General features: G+C 44.7%; 1 protein-coding gene across 1 annotated transcript; it reads right to left on the minus strand.

The window, feature by feature from the left end:
- Positions 1-235: 235 nt before the first annotated feature.
- Positions 236-7,041, minus strand: LOC309692175 (uncharacterized protein). The gene is made up of 2 exons (XM_082510417.1): positions 1,073-7,041; positions 236-926 (listed from the first exon to the last, which is right to left on the minus strand). The coding sequence occupies exon 1, from the start codon at positions 7,022-7,024 to the stop codon at positions 1,502-1,504; it is 5,523 nt and encodes a 1,840-aa protein (XP_082366543.1). The 5' UTR covers positions 7,025-7,041; the 3' UTR covers positions 236-926; positions 1,073-1,501.
- Between the last annotated feature and the right edge of the window lie 5,048 nt (positions 7,042-12,089).

A 12,089-nucleotide genomic window follows, 5' to 3' on the forward strand; every position in this document is an offset into this window, starting at 1 on the left:
TTCCACTTTTGATAAAGATCACTCCACCTGCATATTTCTTGAGAAATGAAGCGTCTTTATTAAGCCCTTATTTATAAATGTTTACACAATAATAGACACCGGGTGCTCTGTGACATTGTAGTCTTCTACTTCTGCTTCCATTGGTTTGCATTTTAAACTCCCAGTCTCTCAGGTTGTTACAAACGGCTTATATTATTGAGAAAGAATCAGTCTTTCAGAGAAACATCAGCCGCCTCCTTTGTAACACTCTGTGACCATCCACAGCTGTCGGATTTTCACCACATCCTCCCCCACTAGATTGTCGTATGCCTCGGTGATGGCGTCAAAGGCTGGGAGTTTAAAATGCAAACCGATGGAAGCAGAAGTAGAAGACTACAATGTCACAGAGCACCCGGTGTCTATTATTGTGTAAACATTTATAAATAAGGGCTTAATAGTGTCACCACCCAGAAACGGATCACCATGTACCCCAACCAGAAGCCTTGGATGAACCGGGATGTTCGTCTCCTCCTGAAGGCCCGCAACACCGCCTTTAGGTCAGGAGATGCACACGCCTACAGCACAGCCAGGGCTAATCTAAAGAAGGGCATCAAAAAAGCCAAACACCATTACAAAAAGAAGGTAGAAGAACACTTCTCCAACTCCAACCCCCGACGCATGTGGCAAGGACTCCAGACCATCACAGACTACAGGACCACCAAACCCTCCCCCGCATCCTCTGATGTCTCCTTCCTCAACGAGCTCAACAACTTTTATGCTCGTTTTGAGCGAGGGAACCCCACAACCACAACCAAAGCAGACGTGACGCCAGACCACCTGTAGCTCCCGTTAGCCACCACGCGGACAAGTTCTTGTTTACAGATGATTTATTCAATGTTCGGCGACAAGATCACTCAGCGTCGTCATCATCATCATCATCGTGAGAACTACCCAAAGAAAACAATTGCAATAAGCAACATGTTTACAATAACTCTTATCACAGTAAATCCAAACAATAAAGGTATAGACACATAAATGCCCTTTTATGGCACTTTCATTGAAACTGAAATTAACAGAGGCACCCTGAACACACCTCATTGCCTGCTGTAGCCAAACGGGAGAAAGTCCGTTCTTCGCGCGAGCCGCTACTCCTCTCAACGGTGAGTCCACAATTGGGTTTAATTTAACTTAACTTAACTTATGTGTTCTTTAAAACTTAAGTCCAGTTTAAAGCAGTAGGACGATGCAGCTGAACTCACAGAGCGCCATGCTTCTCTGCTCTAGTGTCACCACAAACTCAGTCCGTGCTGCACGTTACTTCCGCTACCACCAATTACAAAACAAAGTTCCACAATTAAAGGAAACTTACAAATATAAACACAAGAAAAACATTGGAACACTTCACTGTTAGTTACACTCCCACCAAATCACCTGTGATTTTCCCATAAAACGTAACATGTATGGATATAACAAGAAATCACATTTAACATTAATTGAACTTGTGGATTGGCAAAGTGACTCTTCAATTAGCCTCCAGTAGAGTTACAGTCTTTTGAATAGGTCTCTCCAGATAGGTTGGTTTTGTGGTGCGCCTTCCTCTAGCATCTAGAGTTGAGTCACTGATCAACAACCTCACACTTCTCACCTTTCCATCCTGTCCCAGATAGACATCTATGATCCTTCCCATCTTCCATTGACTACGTGGAGCAGAATCATCCTTGAGAAGCACAATATCATTGACTTTCGCATTTCGTCTTGCTCTGTTCCATTTTTGTCTGCTCTGAAGATTCAACAGATATTCCCTTTTCCACCGTTCCCAGAAGCTGTTGGCTAAGAACTGTACTCTGCGCCATCGTTTTTGCAGGTACACATCTTCCTTGATAAACTTTCCAGGAGGTGGGGGAATAATGCTTGACTTCATTGTCAGAATGTGGTTAGGTGTCAAGGGTTCTGGACCAGATGGATTGTGCAAATGCTCTGATGTTAATGGCCTGCTATTCACAATTGCCATAACTTCGTAGAGGAAGGTTCTTAACGAACTGCTGTCGAGCCTTTTAACTGCTTGGTCGAGAACGGATGCCAGAACATTACGCACGGTGCATATTTGGCGTTCCCAAACCCCACCTTTATGACTTGCAGATGGTGTGTTCATAACAAACTCACATCCAATTTTCTTGAGGTTCTCTCCATCCATCTCCTTCATGGCTTCAGCGAACTCGTGCCTTGCACCAATAAAATTGCTGCCTTGATCACATCGAATTTGCCTGACACTTCCACGCAATGCAATAAACGAACGCAAGGCATTGATGAATGCATCAGTTGTTAAGTCCTCAAGCATCTCAATATGTATGGCTCTTGAGCACATGCATGTGAGTAAAAGCCCATAACGCTTAAGCTCCTTTCTGCCATCCTTGACATAGATAGGCCCGAAGCAGTCCATCCCACAATATGTGAAGGGTGGAGACAACTCCGTGCGTTCTTGTGGGAGGTTCGCCATCCTTTGTCCTTCAGTGTTCCGTCTAAACTTCCTGCATTTTGTGCAGTTGTAAATATGAGAGGAGACTGCCTTACTGCATCCAAGAATCCAAACACCATTGGCTCGCAGCTCGTTAACAGTCATACCTCGACCTTGGTGCTGCACCTTTTCATGATGATGCTTGATGAGCAGTGTTGCCAAATGGCTTCCTTTAGGAAGGATAGCTGGGTGTTTCACATGGGGGTGAAGACTGGACATTGTTAAGCGCCCTCCAACCCTGAGTACACCCTGCTCATCAAGGAATGGGTTTAATTTGTGCAATTTATTTGCCTTGTCAATTGCCTTGATTTGCCCATTAAGCTTGAGACTCTTCATGGTTTCAGCAAGGTGTGTTGCTTGAACCAGTTTGATGAGAAAAACTTCTGCCTCCTTACGCTCCTGCAAAGTGGTGGGTTCACTAAACCTTGGTTTGTGGCCTTTAGCTGCCCTTGCTCTGCGTTTCAGTATGGCTACAGCTTGTACTGCTCTTGCCCAATCTGAAAACCTTTCAAGACGATCTAGCAGTGACCTCTCTTCCCTTGAGTGAATTTTGTGGACATGAGTCTTTCGTAACTCTGGGTCATCTTCTGATATTTCTCCCACTGTGAACACACTACTTGGGAGGTTTAGCTGCCACAGAAAATTTGGACCTCTAAACCAGTTAGATGCCTTGAGCTGTTCTGCTGTCTGTCCCCTAGAAGAGTGGTCAGCGGGGTTGTCTTCTGAAGCAATGTAGTTCCATTGGTCAGGATGTGTGCTCTGCTTGATACGTTGGACACGGTTTGCTACAAAAACATGAAATCTCCTTGCATCATTGTTGATGTAGCCAAGGACAACCCTTGAATCAGTCCAAAAGTATTCCTGCAGGCCTTCCATTTCAAGCTCTCTCTGGAGCATGTCACTTGTGCGCACTGCCACCACTGCTGCAGAGAGCTCAAGTCTTGGTATAGTTGTTACCTTTGAAGGAGCTACCCTTGCTTTCCCCATCACGAGGGAACCGTGCACTTCTCCCGATGCGCTTATTACTCTCAGGTATGAGCACTCTCCATAACCTGAGGCACTGGCATCTGAAAAATGATGCAGCTCGTATTTCACAACTTTGCCAAAGCTTCCTGGTAGGTAGCATCGTTGTACCTTTATGGTTGCTAGATCTTGCAGTCCTCTCAACCAGGATTCCCACTGGGGCAGCAGATGGTCTGGAAGAGGATCATCCCAACTAACTCTCTCGAGACACATTTGCTGGAGGATTTTCTTTCCTAAAAGGATGAAAGGTGCGACAAAGCCAAGCGGATCAAACACCGAGGCCACGGTGGACAATACCCCTCTTCTGCTCATGGGTTTTTCTTTCACCACCACTCTAAACTGGAAATCATCTGATGTGACACACCATTGTACACCAAGGGCTCTCTCCATGTGTGGTTCATGAAGAGCCATATCCAAGTTGTTGGCTCCTCCAGCACACTCTTCCTTTGGGATTGATGACAACACCTGCTTACTGTTGGAAATGAACTTATGCAACCTTAAGTTGCCAGTGTTGCAAAGCTCCCTTGCTTCATTCACTAGCTGCTTTGCTTCGGTGGATACACTAGTCAAACCGTCATCAACATAAAAGTTTCTTTCTATGAAGCGGACGGATGCTTCGCTGAAATTCCCCCTTGCCATTGCAGCAAGATGTTTGAGGCCATAATTAGCACAGCCTGGAGACGAAGCAGCTCCAAACAAATGGACTCTCATGCGATAGACTGCTGGCTGTGCTTCTAAATCTCCATTCCCCCACCAGAGAAAGCGGAGGTAATCTTGGTCTTCTGCCCTCACGTGAAATTGGTGGAACATACGTTCTATGTCACACATGATTGCAACCTTTTCCTTGCGAAACCGACACAAGACACCAACAAGGGAATTTGTCAGCTCTGGACCAGTCAATAGATGATCATTTAAAGATGTCCCCTGAAACCGGGCTGAACAGTCAAAAACAATGCGGATTTTCCCAGGCTTTTGCGGGTGATAAACACCATGGTGTGGGATGTACCACACTGGGTGTTTGTGGAGATCAGCCTTGGGGATCTTCTCAGCATCTCCACGCGCTATGGTCTCTTCCATGAAGGTTTTGTAGTCCTGGTAATATCTGCTGTTTCCCCTTAATTTCCTTTCTAGGTGCTTAAGGCGATGGATAGCACACACCATATTGTCTGGCAAGCTCGGCCTTTCTCGTTTAAATGGAAGAGGCATCTCAATATGACCATCTTCTTTGTGTTTGATTCCTTGTTTCAATTTCGACAAAAACTGGAGGTCATCTTGAGAGAAGTGATTGTCCTCAGCAACTCTCTCATTAAAGTCACATTCAAGCGCTTTAATTATGTCAGATGAGATGACTTCCTTGATCTGTGTTCTGCATACATAGTGAACTTCCTGTTTGGGACTTGATGGAAGCTGAAGTTCCGGTGTCACTTGCCTTGTGATGACTTGATGACTCACTCCAATAGTGTCTCCACAGTCTACGTATGGGCTGCCATGTCCAATAATGCTCCATCCCAAGTCTGTTCTCTGTGCAAATGGTTGATTTTCTTCACCGCACACCACCTCTCTAGGAAGAAGTGCCTGAGAACAGTTGTAGCCAATTAGTAGACCAACATCACACCCTTGACGAGGAGCAATCCTATCTGCAATCTGCTCAAGATGGGGCCATGCCATTGCTGTCTCTGGTGTGGGTATGTGGTCTCTGTTCGCCGGAATGAACTTTCTTGTGTAGGTTGTAGGAAGAGTTATTTTCTTCTCTGAGTTGAATCCTCTAACTTGCAACCCAGAGATCCTTTGGCAAGCTACAACTTTGTTTGTAGAGGCCATAGTAGATAACTTTAGCTTGACCTGTTCCCCCTTTGCATTTAGAGAATCTGCTGCCTCCTCAAGAATGAAAGTTGTGTCACTTTGCGTATCAAGGAGAGCATACACAAGTGTTTCTCTGTCAGGCTCTTTCATCATTGAAACCCACACAGGAATGATTGTAGATGTCTGAATGTTGGTGTTGTCATGCTGAACTCTGTTGGATGTTGCTTCACTTATTGCTATAGCTTCTCTTTCTTCTAGCTGTTCATTGCTTTGTTCTCTGTGTCTAGCTTCCTGCCTTATTCCTTCAGTCTTTCGTGTCTTTTGTTCTCTTTGATCATCGTGTAAGCAAGTTGGATGCCTTTTCTGGCATGTACTGCAAGTGCTTCTGTACTTACAGTCTCTCGAGTGATGTCCAGGCTTTAAGCAACCAAAGCATAGCTTATTATCTTGAACAAACCTGTGTCGTTCCAATATTGGTCGTTCCAAAAATTTTCTACATTTGTACAGACTGTGGCCTGGTCTTTCACAAAACAGACAACTGCTGGCAGCAATCTTCTCATCAGTGTTTGTTGTTAGAACTTTAGCTGCAGGAGTCTGGTTTCGTTGTGGCTTGACCTTTTCTCCATCGCACTGTTTCAAGGCATGGAGTGAAGTCACAGGATTGCATGCGATCCTGGCTTCCCTTATGAGAAACTGCACAAACTGGCTAAAGCTTGGAAATCTGCCAGTCTCCTCCTCTATCGTCAACACTTTCCTATTCCACCTTGATGTCAACCAATCGGGGAGCTTGGAGAGGATTTTTTGATTCTCATTGCAATCATTAAGAACCTCTAGACCTTTAATCTGGCTTTCCGCAGCTTCACAGCTCCGTAGAAAGTCCACAAATTCCTGAAGTTCCAGACTGTCCTTGGAGCCAATTCTGGGCCATGCACTGAGTTTGTCTCTGAAGGCTTTGGCAATAAGGAAGGAGTTTCCAAATCTCTCATCTAATACTTCCCATGCTGCCTTATAAGCAGCCTCAGTGCCTAACAGGAAATAGTTTTCAACAGCCTTCTTAGCTGGTCCACTAACGTACTTGCACAAATAGTAGATTTTCTCAGAGGCTGGTATGTTTTTTCTTTCGATTAAAGTTTGAAAGGCAGCCTTCCAGTTCTTATATTTTAGCGGGTCACCACTGAATGTTGTCGGCTCTGGCATAGGAAGACGACTGGCACTAATAGAATCTGCTAATAACATGGCAAGTGCTGCGATGCCACCATCATGCTGTTGATGTATAATAGCTTGTTGTGGTAAGTGTAACTCTGGTGAGTTATGTATGTGACTTGTGTGCTGAAATCGGTCCCCTTCCCTTTGGCTTTCAGTTTTACATCCATGCAGTAACTGCTTAATTTCTTCTTCTGAATCTTCATCTTGCTCTTGCTCATACACTTGCATGGTTGCCTTAGCCACCCTTAACTGTTTGAGTGCTTCCAATCGTTCCAGTTCCTTGCGTTTGTCTTCCAAAAGCTTTCGCCTGGCAGCATTTTCAACCTCAAGTTTTGCTTGTAACTGTGCTTCTTCTTCCTCCATTCTTAAACGTCGTCTGCAGGCTTCAGCTGTTTGTTCTGCAATCTGTCTTTTATCTTCAGCCTCCAGCTGCAGAAGCTCTGCTTGCTGACACTGTTGTTCATGAAGGATTTCCAGTGTTGCTTGGGCTGCAGCCATTTTAGCAGCAGCTTCTTGTCTGCTCATGGATGAAGCACTGGAGGACTTAGAAGCGACTCTTGATGCAACGTGTGACTGTTTGTATTGACTGGAAACCTGTGAGTGCTTACTGACGCCATATGATTTCTCAGACATTAAAAAAGATTCATCTACATTAAACTGTGGTTTGACTGGTGCCTTTCCTCTCAAACGTCTTTGTGCAGTCTTAATAACAGTTCTTGTTACCTCCTCGCAAGTATCAATTCTGCGGCGTGCATTGTTATCAGGAATGTCCACCTGACGCCAGTTTTCATATGCTGTGTTTAGTTCGCTGGAAGCAGTATTAATGTTGTTTATTATTGCTTGCAGCTCTTCATCTGAACAATTGTCAGAAATTGAATGGTTAGCATCCTTTGCTAGAACCTTCCACTTTTCGTACTTGATCTTAAAACTTTGCTCCAACTCCTTAATCCTTTGGTTTAACATTCCTCTTCCCTTTTCAGTTAAGGTTCTTGACCTCTGGCTTTTACGAGGTGGGTTTTGAATTTTTTGTTGCGCACACTTACTTGTTGATGGATGAACATCTGATGTTACTCGAACTTCTTGTGGACCATCTGTATTTTGCAGAGGAGAACTGCACAGTGGAGGGTTTTGCTGAGGCCTGGTCACAGTCTCTGCCTCAGGATTGTCACTCAGTTTAGAGAGATTTGTGACTGACATGTTAGGCTAAGTAAAGGAGTCTGATAACATAAAATAACACTGCTTATAGCTTGTAACAAACTTGGTTACTTCCTTTGAATAAAACCTTGCATAAAATCCAGGACTGCTTTAGTAGCTTATTCTTATAACCCTTAAACACATGTCTGAAATCACTAACAACCCTTAAAGACACATATTTTTCAAACTCATGATCAATTGTAAACTTGAACCTTCTTGCTTGCAGCTACAATGAAGCCACTTCAGGACACCCTTATTAACACTTTAAAGCATCCAAACTTGCAAATGGTCTTCAGGTTAATTTTCTGCAGCACACTTGAGAAGATCAATATGTCCTTTCTTTGAATTGTTAGGATGAGCAAACCCGTTCTTGGCTTCTGGCAGGAGCTTGGGGACCCTTGTAGACACGCTAGAGATGACTTATGTTCCTTTCTTTCTCGCCCACTCACAAGGAGCAGATGAGTTCTCACTGTAGCTCCCGTTAGCCACCACGCGGACAAGTTCTTGTTTACAGATGATTTATTCAATGTTCGGCGACAAGATCACTCAGCGTCGTCATCATCATCATCATCATCGTGAGAACTACCCAAAGAAAACAATTGCAATAAGCAACATGTTTACAATAACTCTTATCACAGTAAATCCAAACAATAAAGGTATAGACACATAAATGCCCTTTTATGGCACTTTCATTGAAACTGAAATTAACAGAGGCACCCTGAACACACCTCATTGCCTGCTGTAGCCAAACGGGAGAAAGTCCGTTCTTCGCGCGAGCCGCTACTCCTCTCAACGGTGAGTCCACAATTGGGTTTAATTTAACTTAACTTAACTTATGTGTTCTTTAAAACTTAAGTCCAGTTTAAAGCAGTAGGACGATGCAGCTGAACTCACAGAGCGCCATGCTTCTCTGCTCTAGTGTCACCACAAACTCAGTCCGTGCTGCACGTTACTTCCGCTACCACCAATTACAAAACAAAGTTCCACAATTAAAGGAAACTTACAAATATAAACACAAGAAAAACATTGGAACACTTCACTGTTAGTTACACCACCAACCTCTGACTCTCTCCCCCACCGATGTAGGAGCGGTGCTGAGCAGGATCAATGTCCACAAGGCTGCAGGCCCTGATGGCATCCCCGGGCGTGTTCTCAGAGCGTGTTCTGGGGAGCTTGCAGGAGTGCTCACAGACATATTCAACCTGTCCTTGGCCCACGCTGTGGTACCGGCCTGCTTCAAATCCACCTCCATCGTCCCGATACCCAAAAACTCCAACCCATCTTGCCTCAATGATTACCGCCCAGTAGCACTCACCCCCATCATCACTAAGTGCTTAGAGCGACTGGTCCTAGCACACTTCAAATCCTGTCTCCCCCCCACCCTGGACCCCCACCAATTCGCATACCGCCAGAACAGGAGCACAGAGGATGCAGTCTCCATCGCAATGCACTCTGTCCTCTCACACCTGGACAACAACAACACCTACGCCAGAATGCTGTTTATAGACTTCAGTTCAGCGTTCAATACAATCCACCCCTCACAACTCATCAGGAAACTGACAGACCTGGGCATCAGTTCCCTCATCTGCAAATGGTTACTGGACTTCCTGACCAACCGCCCCCAACATGTCCGGCTGGATAACCGCTGCTCATCTACCATCACGATGAACACCGGTGTACCACAAGGCTGTGTGATGAGCCCTTTCCTCTACTCCCTCTTCACCCACGACTGCAGACCTGCTGATGGTTCCAACACCATCATTAAGTTTGCAGATGACACCACGGTGATTGGCCTCATCAGTGACAACGATGAGGCCGCCTACAGGGAGGAGGTGGATCGTCTGGCTGAGTGGTGCGACACAAACAACCTGCTGCTTAACACCGAGAAGACCAAGGAGCTCATCGTGGACTACAGGAGGAATGCTGACCCACATCCACCCATCCACATTAAGGGGACGGCTGTGGAGCGTGTGAGCAGCTTCAAGTTCCTGGGAGTCCACATCTCCGAGGATCTCACCTGGACGACCAACTGCTCCAAGCTGGTCAAGAAGGCTCACCAGCGCCTCTTCTTCTTGAGGACTCTGAGGAAGAACCACCTGTCCTCAGACATCCTGGTGAACTTCTATCTCTGCACCATTGAGAGCATCCTGACCAACTGTATAACAGTCTGGTACGGGAACTGCTCTGCCTCGGACCGGAAGGCGTTGCAGAGGGTCGTGAAAACTGCCCAGCGCATCGCCGGAGCACCACTTCCTGCCATAAAAGACATCTACAGGAAGCGGTGTCTGAAAAGGGCTGGGAAAATCATCAGAGACCCCAGTCACCCATCACATGGACTCTTCACCCTCCTGCCCTCTGGGAGGCGCCACAGGAGCCTCCCAGAGGGCAGGAGGGTGAAGAGAAAGTCAAAGGAGACTCACTAAAGCTTTGTGTTTGCAGTGATCCAGAGTAGGATGGCACGGTTGGCTCCTTCAACTTGAATGAGCTCAGAAAAAACTGACCCCCTCCTCAGAGGCTGGAAGCATTTTGTTTTTCTAATGGAGGCTAAATCCTTGTGTTCAGCTTCCTCCTATAAAATGTTTGCAATTTTACTTAAAAAAGAATAAAATAAGACTTAAATATGTTTACCCAACATGAAGAAGCATGCTACGCTCACTAGTGTCCACAGTGATTGATGCTCTACCAGGTGCACACGGACCAGACCATCAACAAGAAGCTCAGTGAGAAGGCAACAATTGTTGTGCAGTTATTAAGAAATGAAAGAAATATTAAATTCCTATAAATCACCTTCTGTCTTGAATTCCATCCTATGAGGTAATTATGTTCAAAACAAACTTTATTTTCTAGTAAGAATGTACTGACTTTACTCACATATGTAGCACATATGTAAATCTATTGTCTGTTGCTACGTTGCAGACGGGGCCTCCACACCTAAACAGGAAAATGAGTCATTGCTGTTGTGAGCTCCAGTCAATATTACAGGCTGTGGTCAGCTGACCTGTGGTGCTGCTCCGACGTGCTCTTTGTGGATTTACACAACTAGATGTAAGCAGATGTTTCACGGGCTGTCTTAATACCAGATGGTAAATGAAACTAAGCGTTATCAGCCTTGCACGTGTCCTGTCTACAGGAAGCGGTGTCTGAAAAGGGCTGGGAAAATCATCAAAGACCCCAGTCACCCATCACATGGACTCTTCACCCTCCTGCCCTCTGGGAGGCGCCACAGGAGCCTCCGGACTAAGACCACCAGGTACCGGAACAGCTTCTTCCCCACAGCTGTCAGACTCCTGAACTCTGCCTCCTGACATCTGACCCACGTTAAACTCATGGACTGAACACACACACACCCACAATGGACAACTGTACCCTCAAACACACAATAATAACATGGACTGAACCACCACTCACAACCACCAGCACTTTATATAGCCTCTGTAGGAATTATATCTCACTTATCTTAACTGCACTACTGTATAGCTCTGTGTAAATAATCATTCTGTACATTCGATAATCTTTAATCCTACAACTGTTTACAACTTGCATAGTTCCCATTTCTGTATAGCTGTATATCCCAGATTCTGTAAAGTTATTTATTTCATATTCTGTATAGTTTTTCATATTTATATCCTGTTCATATCCTGTACATAGCTTGTACTCACTACAGCCTGTACATACTTATAGTTATAGAATATTCACAACATACTTCATACCGTGTACATTATAACATACCATAATAGACCCATTTCTGTAATATACTCACATATCTATATTATTGCTAATATATATTGTAATATATCTATATCACTAAAGCACTTCTGGATGGATGCAAACTGCATTTCGTTGCCCTGTACCTGTGCATGTGCAATGACAATAAAGTTGAATTCTAATTCTAATAAAGACGCTTCATTTCTCAAGAAATATGCAGGTGGAGTGATCTTTATCAAAAGTGGAAGTTAGTTCTGTGGCTAAACCATTGTACACAAGAACTTTAAAAATCTACTGTGTGTGAGGCTGTGTAAGTAAAGCTCGCCCTTCTCGCCCGCATGTAACAAACCATCTGTTGGGGGTTGTGGATTTGACACCTTAGCATTGTGAAAGTGGGGAAACATGGTTTTGGCTGAGCATAAGATTTCTGCTTACAACTTGTAATCTCAGTTATAAATGAAATTAAAAAAATGTTTTTTGTAAGTGTGGCTAATGTATAATTTGACTTCTAAGGCACACACACACACACACACACACACACACGCACACACACACACACACACACACACACACACACACACACTCACACACACACACACACACACACACACAAGAACAACAACACAGAGAAGAAGAAAAGGGGGGTAGTTTACTACGCATCATA

The sequence above is a fragment of the Aulonocara stuartgranti genome (genome assembly GCF_965226115.1).
Source record: "Aulonocara stuartgranti genome assembly, chromosome: 2".
Classification (NCBI taxonomy): domain Eukaryota; kingdom Metazoa; phylum Chordata; class Actinopteri; order Cichliformes; family Cichlidae; genus Aulonocara; species Aulonocara stuartgranti.